The sequence below is a fragment of the Nannobrachium achirus genome (genome assembly GCF_963921795.1).
Source record: "Nannobrachium achirus genome assembly, chromosome: 20".
NCBI classification, from domain to species: Eukaryota; Metazoa; Chordata; class Actinopteri; order Myctophiformes; family Myctophidae; genus Nannobrachium; species Nannobrachium achirus.
In genome coordinates, this window is record NC_137827.1 from 37649135 (window position 1) to 37669237 (window position 20103).

The window sequence follows — 20103 nt, forward strand, 5'->3', positions numbered from 1 at the left end:
TCTAACCCCATCACACTGTGTTCAATTAGGGCCTGGAGGGCTACACGTTCTATCGAGAACCGTTCTAAACTAACATCTCCTCTTACGCCAGTAGTGGGTAATCCCGACTTTAAGCCAGGTTATGAGGATGGGGGGTTCGAGATCTGGCGGGCACAGGGCATCAGGAAGCTCGGAGATCTATTTAAAGGTCCAATTTTGATGTCCTTCGCACAGCTGCAGCAGCGTTTTGGTTTATTGAGACCTGAACTTTTTAGGTATTTCCAAATCAGAGCTTTTATTACTAAAGACACCTCACTGTTAACCAATTGTTCGGCTTCACAGGTGGAAAGTACTCTTTCTCTCCGATTGGCTAAAAACCTTATCTCTATTTTCTACCAAGTTCTGAATTCAAATTCCACCACAAACTCCCATGCTGTCAAACAGCTATGGGAGAAAGACTTCAACATATCTATCGATAATGCTGATTGGAATGAAATGTGGACGTACGCAAAGGAGATTTCTGTCTGCAATCGGACTAAATCCATACAGTACCGCATATTACATCGTATACATATAACTTCTGTCCTTAAAAACAAAATGGATCCTAGTGTGTCCCCACTTTGCCTCAAATGCAAAACAGAAATTGGTAATTACGTTCATTGTCTCTGGTCATGTGTGAAGCTCCAGAACTACTGGTCTGATGTCGTAACAGAACTGTCAACCATTTTCGGTGTCCCCATAGAACCAGACCCCTTGTGTCTTATACTTGGTCTCCCAGATGGTCATATTGTCAATGCCAATCATAAGAGGCTATTCAATGTGTTAACGTTCGCTGCCAGGAAGAATATTCTCCTATTTTGGATCAAGGATGTTGCTCCTTCCAAAAAGTCATGGCACAATATTATAATGGAATGTATTCCTTGTGAATACATAACATGTATGTTACACTCCAAGATAGACGCCTTCTATAAAATCTGGGACCCCTACTTAAGATTTATCGGGCCCACACTGTCTGCTGCTGTGCTTAAAGGGTTCCCATGTCGGCCTTGACTTCTATCTGTCGCTGTTTCGCTTGTCTTGAAGTTTCTTGACTGGTGCTGAACTGTGCTCAGTGAATCTAGTTCCGATCTGGTTCGGGTGCCTGCCTTCTCCACTCTGAGGGGGTCGTGGGGGGGCTGGGGATTGTGTGCTTCGCTCATCTGTATTAATCTTATTGCCTGAGCTTGTTATGTTTATTCTTTTGTTTTTGTTGTTTCAGTTTGTTTGTCTATTTTTCCTTTTCTTGTATAGTGTTGTGTGTTGTATAGTGTGTTGTTGTCCAAAAAATGTATGTTTGAAAAATTAATAAACATATTATTCAAAAAAAAAAAAGGTTTTAATTTGGATGTGTGCCCTGCAAATTGAAACGTGTCACTATTTGGGCATATTGTTTGCCTTGTTTGTAATGCTGTGCTTTTTGAGAATAAAAATCCATGCATTGAATATACTTGAATATTGTTTTTATTTATTTATTCACTTTAACGTATTTAAAATGGAAAATGTGTTTTTTATGGGCGCCCCCCCCTCCCCTCCCCTGGGGGGTGGGCTTCTCGATGGGGGGGGGGGGGGGGGGATAGGGGGGGGGGGCACCTCGTTGGCATTTCGGCTGGCATTTCGCCTATCCTGACCCTCATTCCTGGGTACGCCCCTGCTTAATTTGCTTGTTAAAAAGTAACATTTTATTAAGACAAGACAGTAATATGGGCGCAGAGTTTAAATGTTTAATAAAGTTAATATCTCAATAATTAAAAATATATTTAATAGAATAATCGAATTGTATTTTCAAAACGAATAGTGGTTTTCAAACCGTGTACACGGATAACCGTGTACACGCGCACATCCCTAATAGAAACCTATGTTGACTCATTAAACTGTCACTGGCCTGGGGCACTAATGAAAAAGGGAACATGTTACCTTTCACAAGGTACACAAGGACAGTTTTCAGGCCTACCAGATCAGCAACATTATTCACAGATTGATAGTTGTTTTGATGAGACCTTGTGCTCACGGCCACGGTAGCCCTGTCTCTTGTCTTTAGTACATATAGAAATAAATACACTTGCTGGCCTGAAAAGAAAATATTTCACTGGAAGGCAAAATGTGTTAATGGTAGTTTTATAAACACAAGAAGGCACAGTGCAGTAATTAAAACTTTTGTTTTCCCGTTAAAATATCTGAAAACTTGTTTTGGTGAGCAGCGAAAGTTTTTTAGAATTTAGTTACTAATGATGAAAGGCTGAGCAACCTGGACTACCGTGGCTGTGAGAGCAAGGGCTCATCAGCGACATACTGTAGCTTTAAGGAGAACACCCAACTCTATGGACCAGAGCTATTTATTTGTCTGATTATCTCCCTCTGGATGCTGTTGTTCAGGAGGACAGCACCAGTGTATCGCTATCCTCAGCGGACACTGAGGTGTTAGTGGAGCCCACCCATCCCAACAAGGTGTTAGAGGGCCTGAACAGGCTGCGGCTCAACAGGGCCTTCTGTGATGTGATTCTGTGCTGCGGGGGACAGGAGTTCCCCTGCCATCGCTATGTACTGGCCTCCTTCAGTCCTTACTTTGAGGTAATTACACACATGTATTGTTGTTAAGGGAATGCCTTTTCAATTCTGCCTTGGCTTTCACATGAACTGATATATCCAGCCTCCATGCCAACCATTCAACCTTTCAACCTGCACAGGCAATGTTTACGGGTGGCATGATGGAGTCCACACAGGAAAGGGTGACCATCAATGCAGTGGAACCTCAGATATTTGGAATGTTGGTGAACTATGCTTATACTTCAGAGGTGTCCATCTCCCCTGGAAATGTACAGGTAATTATCAATATAACTCTTATTCATTGTCCTACATAACTTTGATGCTTAACTAAAATGTTTTTAATTTGGTCTAGGCCCTGCTGGTAGCATCAAACTTGTTTGATGTCATGGGTGTTCAAAAGGCCTGCTGTGACTACATGAAGCGTCACATGAATATAAGTAACTGTGTAGGGATTCTCTGCCTTGCTGAGGCCCAATGCTGTAACATGTTGGAGCAACACAGCATGGATTATATTCTGGAACACTTCAGTGACATCTACCTGCAGGTCAGTGATTTCATTTGTTTCCCAACCATAATATTGTTTTATTACTGTTAGTCACATTTCACTAAAGAAACAATCTACTGTACAACATTGAGACTTCAGGAGAAAAGGTTACTTCAGTATGAAGTAAAGGAACAGAGCCTCAATCTGTCAGCTAATCTGTATTTGTTGTTCTACCAACAGGAAGAGTTTCTGTCTCTCTCTATTGAAAAACTGACAGAGATTCTTGCCAGTGACCATCTCAGTGTGCCCAAGGAGGACATGGTGTTTGAAGCTGCCATGTTGTGGTTAGACAAGTGTCCAACCCGCAGGCAGAACTTTGAAAAGGTCAGTCTTTTATTTTATCATCACGTAGCCAGACGATCATTGGGTTCGTCTGGATAGTAGTGCAGGTAGTTGCTAGAACAGCAAGTCTGATGAGGGCCAGCTGGCTGAAACGTCAATAAATTGAAACCTTTTTAGTTGCTGGAACAGTACGTGCTGTCCAATACATGCTCGGCATATGGTAGAACTATGCATGATTATTAACTATCTAATGTTCCTTTACTGTTCTGTGTATTCTTTAAGGTATTAGAGCAAATCCGTCTGCCTCTCATTAGCCCCTCCTACCTCCACACTGTGATTGAGTCTCTGGATGTGGTGAAAGAATACCAGGGCTGCCAGAGGTTCATCTCTGAGGCCAAAGACCGGCCCTTCTGCAACACAGCACGCCCACGTAGGACCACAGGTACCCTTCCTCACACATGAATGCATGTTGCAGCTGGTGGAAAACAATACATCAGTGTTTTTCTGGTTTGTGCCGGGACAAATTCCTCTAATGTACAAACATGCCAAGAGTAGAAGAGTTCAACCTGCATAAAACTACTATGACTCACATGCTCCTTCTCTCCTGTTTTTTGAAGTGATAGTGGTGTTGGGAGGATTGTTGGGTGGAGAAGAAGATGATGATGATGTGCACACAATTGAGAGCTTTGATCCCCTGACCAATCAGTGGAAGACTCTAGGGTGTTTGCCATTCATGCATTCTATGCCTGCTGTGGTCAAGTCAGGTACGAATTCAGAATTCCCATGAGAGTTAATCAACTTGGGACTGTAATGGATCCCACTCTGTTTTGCCTGTGCATCTTTGAATATTTGTGCTGGGAACTTAAAGAGGTGGTGCCATGATTTGTCCCCCCTCTAAAACATGATTATCAGGTATTATGATTATACTAGGAGGAAGATTTTTCCAAAAAAGTATACAGAAAGAGTTAAAATTGAGTTTTTATGTGGCCACACCCCCAGTTCATTAAGTATGCATGGATGTCATGGTGGGTGGTGACCCAGCTGAAGTTAGCCACACCCCACAGTGTTGGGTGAATGGTAATTAGGGGAGGAGTTGATTCTGTGATGTAAAAGTATCTGTGTTTTTTAACTGACACTTTTGACCACAAGGTGGCAGCCTCCAAGAGAAAACAAACAAATACCAAGAGAATACATATTTGCTCATAAAAACCACACCAGGGGGTCCAGTGATGTACTTTCAACCTCCTAGACACATGAAAAACAGAAAAAGTACAAAACTATGGCACCACCTCTTTAAGCAATTTAAGCATGTTGCAGTCATGCTCTTATCAAGAGCTAATTTTTCCACTACAAAATCTGAGTAAATGTCATTGAAGTAGAGTGCAAAAAGAAAGATTTAGTGCTTCAAAGACTTTGAGATACCAGGTAAACATCAAATCTAGCATCTTTCTAAACACAATGCTACTGTAACATTTGTGGTCAAGCAAAAACAATTACAAAATAAATAACTTTAGTCATACATGAATGTTTTAATTCTTCTCCTTTCCCACCTTAGGCTGTAAGGTGTATTTGGCTGGAGGAGAGTCCTCTGATTATTCATTAATCAGTGGACAAATGCGGTGCTATGACGTTTCCCGTAAATCGGTGATGCCGAGGCTGGCTCCCATGAATAAACCACGCTCCTACTTCAGTAAGATTTAAGTATAAGATAGGGTGCACTATATAAGGAACAACTTCAGATATTTACATTATACCGCTAATTATCTAGACTAGAATATTAGTTGCTTATATAATTATATGCAAGTTACTTAAATATGTAATTATATTAGAAAGGTAAAGTAATTGTAGAGTAATTATATTATAGTCTAGTATTGACTGTACTTGATTGATCGATTGATTTATTGAATAATTTATGAGACAGAAATGTAAACAGGAAATGGTACAGTCAGACATTTTAACTAAAAGGGTAACACAAAAAAGTCTGTGGGACTTTGTTTCCATCGTGGTTCTAGTTGGTACAATATTGAAACATTAGTAGCATTCAATACAGCTATATTTGAAAACCGCCTTTGCTTAAACTCCCTAATAGTTCCACCCCTGATATCACAGCCTTGATTATGGGAAATGTTTGGGGCAGGGTGGATTTGGTGCTTAAAATAGCAAACAACAAGAGTGATGTTGCCTTGGTTAGCCAAGGAGAGACATGTGGCCATCACTTCTAATGTTCACTATATATATTTATTTCTGCACAACTCCACATGGTCTATAGACATGGTGATGCTGGATGGATATGTGTATGCTGTGGGTGGTCAACCTGACGCAATGGAGCGGTACAACCCCAGCACCAATACCTGGCAGCTCATGGATTCTGTTGATCTGGCAGCACATTGCGACCCCAAAGGTGATTCTGTGGTCGCACTAGAAGGACATCTCTATTTTATTGGTAAGGAACAGGTTTATGCAACTGCAGGTTCAGCCTAGTGGGTTTCATAAAGTGTGGCTTTCTATATAAATACTTCTTTTTACTTGGTAAAGACGCAAATCAGGAATGTAAAAAATAATTGCCACACAGTTTATTTCTATACTATCAATGCTCATGGATGTCCTAATTAACAATTTTGCTGCCATTTTAAACATAGCTCTAGTAAGCAGCTGCCAAATTGTCCTTACCTTTTAACGTGGGCACGCGCACGCAACGTGCACAATCTGTGCGCGACTCATCTAGTAGACGTGTAGACTCGGTGACAGCTTTCGAATAAAAAAAAACCCATTGAAATAGACATATCCGTTGCCACGCTGTATCCCTGCTTATCCGCCAGTGTTTACATGAAAAAAAAAGAAAAAAGCCAGCTGTGCGCTATGGTAACACGTGGACACGTTCGCGCACAAAACGCACGATATGTGCGGGGATCATAATCCAGGCGTGTAGAGACTGGATCAAAGTTTCCAAACGCAAAAATCGGATCGAAAAACGAGCTTTCCATCGCCGAGTAGCTTCCTCTTCTGTTACAATGTAAACCAACGGAGGCGGGACTATGGCCCAGGCGCAGACCGGATACAGAAAGCTAGATCCTGTCCAGACCGGAAATGACCGGATACAGTTAGGGGGGCGGGCCTACTGAGCCAGAATCAGCGAAAATCAGCGATAATACTTTTAATCCTTTCATAATGATTAAAGCTAATTACACTTCCGGGATCGACGGGCATGGCACCGCGGTACAGCGGGAAATCTCCGGTTTCGACGGGGATCGCAGAGTATGAGTTAATGTATTTCAGACAAACGGATCATGTTTAAGAAGTATTTTTTATGATCTCTTAATAGGTGATTTCCTTGAACGATACACATTGTTATGCACTAAGGCTGGGCAATATATCGAAAATGTATCGATATCGAGGTATCAACATGTACTTATCGACGAAGACAGCTTGAAATGAATTATTGGTGTATGTGTCAAATTAATTAACAGACACACTATTACATGCATGTAGCACTTGCAAAAAAGCAGTCGGTGTGGCCAGGTGTGGTTATTTCAATAAAACCACCCTGATGAAGACTGGCAACAGTTGAAACGTTGGTTGAATAAATTATTTGCATCGTGGCTGAAGAGTGTGCGGCCTCTTCCTTCTCATTCAGTGTTATCTGTGTGGTCAGCACCTCACTCACTTAGGTGTGCGCTCCTCCTTATGTGCTTTCGGGAAATGGAAATCAGGCATTTCATTTTGTTAATCTGTGTACAGTGCATTGTGCATGCATGGATATGCTATTCGTTATCTGGGTTAGGCGGACAGTGAACCTAAAGCAGAAAAAACATTAAAAACGATATAATGCAATCATTTTTACTAATATCGTGAGTAATATCGATATCGAGGTATTCAACAACGTTATTGAATATCGAAGGTTTTCTTAATATCGCCCAGCCTTATTATGCACCACTTACAAAATGACCTTATCATTTTCCACCCTGGCGCAGCTCCTCCAGGCTATATTCCAGCTAAAAAGTATTTCAGTGTATTGAAGTGAACATGTCTTGAATGACACTGAATGATATTTTTCTGTGTGTGTCTTCCTGGGCCCTAGGTGTACATCATTTGATTTCTATCCCTAAGATGGCCAAGTACAACCCTGAGACTGATGTATGGACAGAACTTCCTCCTATGCAGATTCCACGTACCTCTCCAGCTATCTGTACTCTCAACGGAAAGATCTTCGTTATAGGTATCATTTTTTTCTTAAAGGCTCTTAGTCAGTGGTGGAAAAAGTACTCAGCTTTTTTGCCTCAGATGTAGTGGAAAAAAGTTAATTGGAATACTCGGTTAAAGTCGATGAACATCAAAATTCTATACTCCCATGCTCTGGCTGACACCAACAATAAGCTCCTTCAACCTACTTGCTTATATCAAGGTTGTACGTAATTGGTCCTCACTAATAGTGTTTTTCCTTTTACCAAATAGTGATAAAATAGTGATTTTTTTTTTACTCGGTCTGTCTCATAGAGGCTTCTGGGAAGTTCAGAAAATAATTGAAGATTTTTTTTTAACATTTAGATGTGTATTATTGCAAGAACAATGGTTCCATTATAACATTGTAACTTTTCAGGAATAGAAAGCCTACCTTTTCTATTAGCTTGGATTCCCCATCGATTTATGTCATTGGTAGACGGTTACGGATTTCTGAACTGCCCACAGCCCTCAGACAGAGTAGGGCAAAAAGTTATTTTATCATAACATTAGTGAGGAGTGGACCAAATATATGAAGATAGGTTGAAAAGTCGTCCTTTAAGTAAATTTATTTACAGCAGTTCCACTGTAGTTAAACCACTGATCTTAGTTGTATAACGTTCCATGAAGTTCAACTTCACTGTAGTTGGGACTTTGGGCACATAATAGAGCCCTCTAAAAGTCACTATTCTCTAAAGGAGAATTTCGTCCAAGAAAGTAATCTTACCTTTAGATTTATTTCCCCAAAAGGTTGTCCAGATATTTTTTCTTTCTTCTTGAATATTCTTGGAACACCTGGACCACTTTTTGTGGAGAAAATGACAACTTCTAAAGGTAAGATTGCCTTCTATTCCGGAATTCTTTAATCCTTTAATTCTTGTTTATCCATAGGTGGTGAGCAGTATAGTGCTGCGGACAGGAGCAATGTATTCCATATTATCAGGGATAATACAATGGAATGTTACAACCCAAAGACGAACCAATGGACCATGTGTGCCCCCATGCAAATGAGACGCTCAGAGCCTAGAGCGGTCGAGGTGGATGGAAAGATCTACGTACTAGGAGGGGGGACTGGGATCGTCGGGTAAGACACTGCTGAACCATGAAAGCCTGGGAAAACAAAAGGTGGCTTCTTGTCCACAGCAGACATTTAACACTTTGCTATTGGTCTCTTCATTTAGAGCCATCATCAGGAGCATCGAGCGCTACTGTGAAGAGACGGACACCTGGGAAACTGTGGGTCAGATGCCCGATATTGGTGATGATTTCAGCTGCATGTCTTTCAGGCTGAGGAACGATTGTGCAGCCATAGTTGAATAATATGATGGTATGAATATGATGACTAGTAGATATTGTAATATGTGATCTGTACACCTACTGTGTAGGCCGACTTGTACACCACGTTACTAATCTCAGCTTTACATGACCGTCTGTACATAGTTCTTTGACGACAGAGAAGTAAGTTAAAGCAGACTCACAATGAGTCGAGGATAGACAGTAGTTAAAGTGTTTAATGTTAAGTGGGCATAATGTAAGAAATAATACCAAACATATGGATGTCAGCCAGTTTTGACCAGGGAGAGGCTTTTTTTTTTTTTTTTTTTTTTTTCTTCAAATTTTCCCCCTAAAAAAGACATCTGGGAACTCAGATTAGGGAGAGGCTAGAAGGATTAATTTAGGACCGGACTGTAACAAGTTTCATGTATCTCATAGCCTCTAATCAAGAGCCTCTGGTATTTCTTTGTTCTTTTGCCTATAGATAATGCATATGTTCATAATTTGATGATTCATTGTGCCTTATGCTGTGCTTATTTTCTATTTTGAAATTGTTTATACACTGTTATCCCAGTTAGTCAAAGTGCTGATTGCTAAACTGATTGTTTTTATTTTTATTTGAATCTTAGTTGTAAACCTGTTTCAGAAAGTATATGTTCATAATCTGATGATCCATTGTGCCTTAATATGCTACGCCTATGTTCTATTTTGAAATTGTTTATACACTGTTATCCCAGTCAGTCCAAGTGCTGATTGCTAAGCTGGTTGCTTTTATTTTTATTTGAATCTTAGTTGACACCTGCATTCCTTACAGGGATCAATAAAGACCATATATTAATAAAAACTGTTTTCATGTATTCCCTTCTTATTATTCCCTTATTATGTATTGATATCCCTGCCTCCCTGCCAGAAGTTAATGCACCCCAGGGCATCCTGGGAAGTCTTCCCCCTACCCATGAGAATCTTTCATTGAAATACAGTTCACTCTCAAGATGCAATAATTATGCTTGGGACCATCTGAGGTCACTGATTCCCCATTAGCAATAATCCAGTATCTGGCTTAAAGTCCTGTTCGCAATTTGGTGTTAGGGGAGTTTCTCACCTGAACTGAGTCAGTGGGTCCCTAGACATGAAAAATCACAGAGGTGCTCGTCCGCCATAGTGCCAGGAATGGCGCAATGGCCTAATCAAATATGGCTGCCATCGGTTATGATGAAAATCCAACTTTTCTGTTTCTGGGTGTATATGCACATGTAATACCTCTATTTGGACTAATTGTGGTGTGGGGAATTCATTTCTGATATTGTTTTGACCATTTTGGGCGATTTGGACCTCAAAAGGTCATGGTCAAGGTAATTTTGCTATTCCGAAGACCGTGGGCCATAACTTGGCCATTGTTAGGAGTAAAAACAGGTGCAGTAGGTCTAAATCAACGAATGCTGACATGTATAATTCATTTCTGACATTGTTTTGACCATTAAGGATCATCTTGTCTTTGAAATATCAATGTCAATGCCATTTTCTAAAAACGATTTTGTTCATTACTTGCACTTTTATAGTATTTTTTGTAAGTTTGTTACTATTTTATAGTAAGTTTGTTTTGTTTATAACAAAAGACATACTAGTGGGAAATACAACAAGTAAACATCCACATTTAACTTTAAAGGGGGGTTTTAAATGGGTGTTTAAATGAGCAAATAAGACTATTTACGAATAAAAGTGACAAATAAAATCACACAACAAAAGCACACACAAAATTAAATAACAATTTCCCTCAAAGTGCACCATATTAGGATTGTGTGCATCCAAGTTAGTATGATGTGTTTTTACAGGATGTATTCAGCTAGGCAGCCATATCCTCGAGAGTCGAAGTGTTCCTTGCATCCGTCCATGTTCCATTGGTTCTAGTCTTTCCTCAGGTTCCTTGGCTGTTGCAAGCAGGTGGCAAGACATGCACTAGAAAGGTGCCTTGTTGGTCTCAGGCAGCAGTTGTACTTCTCTGCTACCAATGCTGTCTTGTTCTGTCAAGGTCTTTGCCTCTCCAAAGTTTGTTAGATATTGTATTCGGTCAGAAGCCATAGCTGCATGCTTAGTCCCCACCTGGCCCATGCAGTCATCTCCAGTTTCCAAGGCATATGTCCCCTGATCACTGTCTTGGCTAGTGGTGCTCCAAGATGAGAGACTGCTTGATGCTGTAGAAGCATGTGCCGCTGCACACCTAGTGCCATACTGCTACCAGATCTACTTAATCCCCAGTGCTTGGAAGTATCACTACGACAACTCTCTGGGGTCCACTCATAATCCTGGCGACCCATTATTCCCTCCATTAGGTTAGGGTTATGGGTAGGTTTAGTTATAATAGGGCCAGTTGACTCCACATGTACCAGCAGCTTGGTGACAGCCTCCTCAATCTAGTTCAATCTTTGGGATCTCTTCACCTCCAGCCCCTTTTGCAGGGAGCCACTCATCATCATCAGAGATAACAGAGTCGATAGACGCACCCATCCCTCATCAACTTTACAAATTCTGGGTGTCTGAGGAGAACAAACAGCTCTCCAGCTGTGTGTTCGGAATATGGTGTCCATTCAAGCTTGTGGCGATGTATGTAGAACGGCTGCCTTGGAATCTGAAGGTTCCAGGGTCGATTTATGTCTCCTCCTGCTTATTTGTCGAAGTGTCCTTAAGCAAGACACTGAACCCCTAACTGCTCCCGATGAGCACCTTGCATGGTTTCTTGGTGTGAATGTATGTGTGAATGTGTGTGTTAATGGGTGAATGTGAAATACATTACAGCGCTTTGGAGAAGAGCGCTATATACTGTAAATGCAGTCCATTTACCATTATCAGCTCTGTTGTCTCTGTTGATGATGTCGCTAGTGGAGAAGAGATCCCAGACATCTTGAATAGGATTGAGGAGGCTGACACCTGGTGCATGTACAGCCTCCATTATAACTAAGCCTATCCCTAACCTTCACTAACCTAATGGTCAGAATAATGGGATGTCGGAACTATGAGCGGACCCCAGAGAGTTGTTGTCTCCTTCACATTACTGCTATACTACACCCCATATTTCCAAGCACTGGGGATGAAGGAGATCTGGCAGCAGTATGGCACTGGTGAGACTCACTTGCACTGCATCAAGCAGTCTCATCTTGGAGCACCACTAGCCAAGACAGTGATCAAGGCACATATGCCTTGGAGACAGGAGATGACTGCATGGGCCAGGTGAGGATTAAACATGTAGTTATGGCTTCTGACCGAGTACAATGTCTAACAAACTTTGGAGAGGCAAAGACCTTGACAGAACAAGACACAGTATTGGTAGCAGAGAAGTACTACTGCTGAGACCAACAAGGCACCTTTCTAGCGCATTTCTTGCCACCTGCTTGAACAGCCAAGGAACCTGAGGAAAGACTAGAACCAATGGAACATGGAACAGGGCATGACATAAAGGCTTGTCCTGTTGTCCGGGACAAGTGCCCATACTATGGAGTGGAGGGAGCAAGGGGGGTCATTAGCCGTCCTTTTGTTATTATTTCAATGTATGACATTTTTATCCGGACAAGTGACTTTTGTCTCCGGACAAGTGAATGGGAAATATACTTGACACTGATGGAGTTCTGTGCATCATATTTTGCCATGGAACAATGCCAAATCCATCCTGTAAAAACACCTCATACTAACTTGCATGCACACAATCCCAATATGGTGCACTTTGAGGGAAATTGTTATTTAATTTTGTGTGTGATTTTGTTGTGTAATTTTATTTGTCACTTTTATTCGTAAATAGTCTTATTTGCTCATTTAAACACCCATTTTAAACCCCAATTTAAAGTTAAATGTGGATGCTTACTTGTTGTATTTCTCACTAGTATGTCTTTTGTTATAAACAAAACAAACTTACTATAAAATAGTAACAAACTTACACAAAATACTATAAAAGTGCAAGTAATGAACAAAATCGTTTTTGAAAAATGGCATTGACATTGATATTTCAAAGACAAGATGATCCTTAATGGTCAAAACAATGTCAGAAATGAATTATACATGTCAGCATTAGTTGATTTAGACCTACTGCATCTGTTTTTACTCCTAACAATGGCCAAGTTATGGCCCACGGTCTTCGGAATAGCAAAATGACCTTGACCATGGCTTTTTGAGGTCCAAATCGCCCAAAATGGTCAAAACAATATCAGAAATGAATTCCCCACACCACAATTGGTCCAAATAGAGGTATTACATGTGCATATACACCCAGAAACAGAAAAGTTGGATTTTCATCATAGCCGATGGCAGCCATATTTGATTTGGCCATTTGCGCCATTCCTGGCACTATGGCGGACGAGCACCTCTGTGATTTTTAATGTCTAGGGACCCACTGACTCAGTTCAGGTGAGAAACTCCCCTAACACCAAATTGCGAACAGGACTTTAAGCCAGATACTGTATTACAAAGCCTGGAGAATCTGAAACAAAACATATTCATCAAGTCATTGAACAAAGGAAAATGTATATGTCAGGTCAAAGTGTCACTAGAGAATTTGTGTGTTGGTTCTATAGGCCTACATCTAATCTATAGATGTATAGAGGGTATCAGATAGGATATAGGCAATGAGATTTTGCCACTCAGTAGGCCGCACACACACACACACACACACACACACACACACACACACACACACACACACACACACACACACACACACACACACACACACACGCACGACTCACGACTCAATAATATAACATTGAATGACAGATAGTCGTTGCCTTGTAGTTGTCTGTCTCAGTTCGCTCTATGTCAGATGGAGGCAGTCGTGGGTTTTTAATGAGTAATCGCTCTCAGTATTAAACGCAAAGAAGAAGAGGAAGGCGGAAGCAGTCGTGGAGGCAGAAGAAGAGAATGTAATGATACACAAATAAACTGCAGTGTGTGTCTTAACAAAACACTTCTCCTCCTGGCGCTTAAAATGGTATTCAATAACGGGACAGGCGACCCGGCCTGTCGCTGTTAGAACACTGTTGGTGTGATGTTATAGGGGTGACACTGACTGACTGACTGACTGACTGACTGACTGACAGACAGCTGGAGCGTTTCACCCGGAGATCCGTGCTGACATGCGGCATCTGGAGGCTGCGAAGCCCGCAACAAGCAGCCCTCCGCCGGGCTACACGGAGCCGTGATGCCGCTGGACAGAAGCCTGTCTGACCTCCGCGCACGACTCAAAGGTATGGAGCCTGTTAAACATAATGCAACCAATTTAACTATGGTAAATAATTAATATAGGCTACAATAAGTGCCCCTGACTTGCCACTGGATTACAATAATGAATAGCCTACATAATACATTACATTATTATTAAAACTTAGAGCAGCAGCTCTCAATCATTTCCAAGGACCCATAAATTGATATAGAATATTATATTTATACTCTTACTGTACATTTTGTGTTTTTAATAATGTAAAAGTTCACTTACAATGAATTCATTTTTTTTTTGTTTTGAAGTATAAATAGGTTAAACGTTCACACTGATCTATTACCACATTTTGCTGGTGAGTATGGACCATAGAGTTGGGGGTACAAACACCCTGGGCTGGGACCCCCAGTTTAAGGACCCCATTATTAATAGGCTACAAACATTACATCCTGAGCTGAGCCCCTGCTTCAAGTGGAGTGAAAGTGAAACAAAACAAAACCAAACTGCACTGATGGGAAGTATTTATGGATATGATGATACTGATACATTCCAGACACGAGGAGGAAGTTAAGAACAGAAAATGCAAGGGGCTTTCCAAACTATATCTGATATCTGAAATATATTTACAGAGGACCGCTGTCCGCTGAATCTGACCATGTCTGAAACACAGATGTTATAATGAATGAAAATAAAACAAACACAAGTGGTCGGAAAGTGAAAGTATTCAAAGTAACCTTTCCTAATGAGCTTCAACACCAAATGTGCAGCCTTTAGACAGAAAGGTAAACACTAGGCCTTGTATGTGTGTCTTTCTAGGGCCTGTGTAGTGTTCATTGCATGCAAGTGATTATTATTTATTTATTGATAAAATCTGTGTTTAATACCTCTATATTCTGATAGTAATCATCAGGGCTGTCAAATTGTGGGCCCTGGGTACAACTTGGATTCACTGCGGGCCCCCCATTAATGTTCTCCATAGGGGGAGGGGGTTTAAGCCATTTAAACTGGAAACGCATTATTTTGGGCTTTAACTATTGAAAAATAGCAGCACTACAAGCTCACAGCGTGGCACTCGGTGCCGCACTGTGAGCTTGTGGATCTGCTATTTTTTTTAAATCGTGAACATTTTTGCAAGTCTTTGAATATTTCAAATCCTTCTAAGGTTTTTTTGTAAAACCTATGTTTCTACGTCAAACCTTTTCATGTGAAGGACCCCCAAAATGATATGTATTTGGCCACGGACCCCCATCTCAAAATATTTACAAATTTTATATTTTACAAATGTTTGCTTAAAAAGAATACATATTATTCAAAGATTTGCACACATTTTCAAACTTTTCAAAAATAGCAGATCTACAAGCTCACAGCGCGGCACTTGGTGCCACGCTGTGACCTTGTAGATCTGCTATTTTTCAATAGCTAAAGTATGAAATAATTAAGGCCCCTCCACCTTGGGCCCTAGGAACTCAGTCCCACTCCCCCCCCCCCCCCCCCTTGTGACACCCCTGGTTAATCATTGCTATATAGCGTCTCTGTTCAGTAGCATTAAAGCTTAAAGTGTTCCAGTGTCAAATGTTCCATGCAGTGTCAATTTCGTCTGCTTAAAGTTTAAGCTGATAAATGATCTTTGTGGGGTTCTCTCGTCTGATGACTTCATATATGGCTCGATAGCCTAACATCCTAATGCATTAGTTGATTTATAACTATGTAGTGCTAATAAATAATCTAGATCTGAGAAACCCTGGACTATAGAAGTGTCCCGTTCGTCCATTCATGTATAATCCAGAGCACCAGACCACACCCTGAGCTAATCAGTTAAGCAGTCAAGCCAAGGGATTAGGAGCTGTCCACGGTGCTGTTACACTTTCAAACACTGATTCCTTAGCTTGACCGGCTGATAGCATCTACGCACGAAGAGCATTTGAGATCCACCTTGCGTTAGGGCGGCAACTAGCCAATATTCTATCGACGATTGTTTTTTAATTTATTTTTTGACTACTCGATTAACCAATATGCATGCTTTTCCCCCTGCGTTGAGCCACGTTGTAAAGCTTGTAGAACAGCTATTTCCACTATTTTAATTTATTTATTATTTTACAATTATCTTTTTTCTTTTTTTGATCTGTTAGTTCAGTTAACCCCACCTTGTCTATACAGGGCTACTCAATTAATCCATGTATGTATTGTTTTTTGACGACAGTGAAGAGGGTGTTGACTGTTGCCCAGAAGGAAGAGGAGAGAAATGGAGTGGTAGACATAGAGACAGAGAGTACAGTATAAATGCCATCAGGATCATAGGGAATCATGTTTGAAGGAGAGTGTCCACATGTTGTATGAATGGACAGTCCTTCGCCACAAGGTTACTGTTTAGATATTATTTTATTTTTACTTTTGTGTTTATCAACTTTAGATAGTTTGTATTAGTTTTTAAACCGGCTTTGACACTTAGTTTTTTTTTATTTTGTGAAAATGTTAAATTTGAGTGTTAATTTAATTCTGTGTCACAATATGGGATATTTGTCAGTGGTGAGATTCACAAAATGTTATGTATTCACAGTTAAACAAATGTTAGATATAGTTTTCATATACAACCTATTCTAGGTTTATGTATGGAATACAAAGACTAAAACTAAGGACCCCTTCTTGTTGTTTCTTTTGAAAAAAAACATGCTTTTTCTTTCCAATTCCAGTTTGAGTTCCAGTTTGGTTTGATGGTTTTAGTTAATAACTCTCTAATAGCCTTGCTTCGTCGCCCCCTGCCTGTCTGTAGGATATGAGAGGACACAGGACGTGGCGGCGTCGGCGGACGACTCGCCGTCGCAGAGCGAAGACGACGTCCGGCTCATCCTCATCAGTCAGCCTCAATGCACCAGGTTCTGCACTAATAAAGTTAGGTAAGTATAGTAATGAACAGCAGTACTAATGCCTTCTGAATCGGTAGTTCTCAAACCACCCCAAAAATGTACATGTATTTGGCCGCGGACCCCCGTCTGAAAATGTTCAAAAATAGCACATTTACAAGCTTGCAGCACGGCACAAAGTGGCACGCTTTAAGCTTGTATTTCTGCTATTTGATAACCACTGTTTTAAATCCTAAGAGTTTTATTAAGAACTTATGTTAATATACACTGTATACAGTAGCTCAAATCTAAAATGTCACAGATGCTTTTCCGGATTTAAAGATCCTGTGGGGAATATTTGTGAACCCAAATGATCAGGATGGCCAATGCCAGGCTACTAAATTAGGGACTTCTAGTTTGAAAGTGGAAACTGTTGCAAGCTATTGGACTTCACCATCCATTTATGTTGTATTTATTACTGTATTAAAATGAGAGGAGAAAAAAATCTTATCAAATCAATGACTTTGATGAACTATTGTACGCCTAGTGACATGATTTGTGTGCGGTTCTGTGGTGTCCTCCTCCACGCCCACGTAGCACTGCAAAGTACAACGTCCTCACCTTCCTGCCTCGATTCCTGTTCGCTCAGTTCCGGAGAGCCGCCAACTCCTTCTTCCTGTTCATCGCCCTGTTGCAGGTACGTAGGACTGGCGGTATAATAACAATACATAACAATACAAATATAAGCACACAATTCACATTGCACTCTCTCTGCAAATAACGGTAACATGTATTAGCTTTGGGGAGAGGGCATGCTCATGATCATTCGGAATGAATGTTGGCACCTAAAATAAACATGAGGAAGCTGCTCCTTGAGTTTTTATGCACCATTATATCTGGAACAAACTCCTGGTCTGCCGCCACTCTTATATCTTTTAAAACACAACTAAAGTCCTTGCCACTGCCTTTGATTGAGTTACTTTTCTTTTTTATCTTCTTTTGACTTTTGACTGGTGTCATTGTATATAATTGTGTTTTTCTTTTCTTGATATTCTGTGTAAAGCACATTGAATTGCCTTGTTGTTGAAATGCGTTTTACAAATAAAATAGCTGTGCCTTGCCTGGCCACCTTCACATGTTTGGGCCCAGCCCTCCCCCAGCTTCCTGGAACTCATATTTCATATCCCCATGTTGTGTGTTGTGGTTTTCATGGTTCCCGCTCGGTAGCAAATCCCAGACGTGTCTCCGACAGGGCGATGGACCACCCTGGTTCCTCTGGTGCTCATCCTCCTGGTGGCAGCTCTCAAGGAGATCATTGAAGACCTGGTCAGTGACTGTGTCACAATTATTAACGTCATTGTGTGAGCCCAAATAATCTATGGGGAGCAGGTCATTATTGAGAAATAAACCCAGACAGGGCAGCGGAGGAGTCTAATCACCTGAAGAGGTTTATTTCTCAATAATCACCTGTTCTCCGTTGATTATCTCGCTTATTACACAGCTACTTATTGAAGAAATTAATACATTCATTGACCCAAAAGTTACAAAGCGAAGAAAGTAACAATCAAATGGAAGTAGTCCATTAATTTATGCTAGGTGCGTTTGGTTAGTGCAGTGTATATTTCACACTTATTCCTTTTTATTATTATTATATTTTTTAAACATTCTTGAGAGCAATATTTAGCTATAAATGACATTGTGTGTTTGTTTACTTGCCATGTAGGATACTGCACAAAATCAAGCAACGCAGATTGATATGAGCCAAGTGCTCTGAGTCTTTGATTAGACAGTGGTCTGTTATTCAGAAGTATTCTGGAGTTCAATGGTCATTATTCCAAAATAATAATTAAATTGATAAATTAAATATGTTGACGTTGTTAAAGTTTAGATGATAACATTCTTCTGATGGATTGCGTGTTAATAAAACTTACTTTTCAGCATAAAGAAAGCAAAAGTAGCAGATCGATGAGCTCAAAGCGTGTCGCTTCGCACTGCTTGTTGTAGATCTGCTACTTTTTGATACTTTTGGATGTACTATAATGGCTAGTTGCGGCTGTAATTGGATGTGTTTGTTTGTGTACAGAAGCGGCACAAAGCTGACAGTGTGGTGAACCAGAAGGAAGCCAAAGGTCAGACACGCTTTATTTTACATTTATAATCTCGGGGAAAAAAGCTGTTATCTCCATATCATTGCTGTCGGGAAGGAACCTGGTATCTCTTTCAACAGGGGGTCTGGGACCCCTAGGGAATCCTCAGAGTTACTGCAGGGCGGCCGCCAAATCTTCTTGTGCTAGAAACTTTCTTTTACATTAAACACTTGAACCCTAGCGTCGCTATTCTGAGGGGAACATTAGACGAAAATAGCAGATCTACAAGCCCACAGCGTGCGTTCGATTTCTGCAAAAAAAAAAAAAGATTTGGTGCAGAGGGGAAAAAAAGAGCAGACCAAGTACAGAGATGACAGAGTTTGCTAGGCTTTGAGGGCTTTTAAGTGGTTAAATGTCGGAAAACACATTTTACATGAATCAAACGAAAAGATCATGTTTAAACAAAGAACATTACACAACACTGATAATAGTGCTGTCAAACAAGTCTACAGTACTCGACCTTAGGGAGTGTTGCTTGTACAATATATAGTGAGTGTCCCTGCTTCTAAGTGGGTGCTAAGGGGTGCTTGGCCTGAACAACTTTGAAGACCCTATGCTCTACAATGTCTACATCATTGCTGTCGGGCAGAGTTTCCACATTTCACTTTGTATGTCGTCCCCCCCCCCCCCCCCATAAATGAATGCCCTGTCCTAAGAGGTATATGAAAAATGTATGTTTCTATAAATAAATATATATAAACAATTTTAAATTACGCTAAAATTATGCTTTCCCGGTTAACACGGCGTGAGTGATATTAAAATGATTAAATGTTCAAATGTCCTTCCCTCCTCCAGTTCTGCGCAGTGGGACATGGGAGAGTGTTGACTGGGCCAAGGTAGGTCTTGGAAATCTAATACTGTTCATATTTGGGTTGCAGCAAGCCCCAATCATACTTCATTCTACAATGATGTTGCTCAGAAATAGCCAATCTACAACATAACACGTCGCATCACGATGCATTGGAAGCTTGTAGACAGGCTATTTTTGAGCGACACGGTTGTAAAATGAAGTATGATTGGGTGATTATATATATATAT

General features: G+C 40.7%; 1 protein-coding gene across 1 annotated transcript in view; it reads left to right on the forward strand.

The window, feature by feature from the left end:
• The window catches only part of LOC308306131 (putative phospholipid-transporting ATPase IA), a gene marked incomplete at its 5' end in the record, with an annotated part of 59601 nt that overhangs the window by 1871 nt on the left and 37627 nt on the right, over positions 1-20103 (forward strand). The window contains 13 exons of the mRNA XM_080751030.1: positions 2392-2586; positions 2915-3106; positions 3287-3430; positions 3671-3830; positions 4006-4152; positions 4944-5078; positions 5658-5789; positions 14014-14109; positions 16849-16972; positions 17516-17615; positions 18146-18244; positions 19002-19047; positions 19861-19901. Of these exons, the coding sequence (XP_080607156.1) occupies positions 2392-2586; positions 2915-3106; positions 3287-3430; positions 3671-3830; positions 4006-4152; positions 4944-5078; positions 5658-5789; positions 14014-14109; positions 16849-16972; positions 17516-17615; positions 18146-18244; positions 19002-19047; positions 19861-19901 (1611 nt within the window). The remainder of the gene's footprint in view (positions 1-2391; positions 2587-2914; positions 3107-3286; positions 3431-3670; positions 3831-4005; positions 4153-4943; positions 5079-5657; positions 5790-14013; positions 14110-16848; positions 16973-17515; positions 17616-18145; positions 18245-19001; positions 19048-19860; positions 19902-20103) is intronic.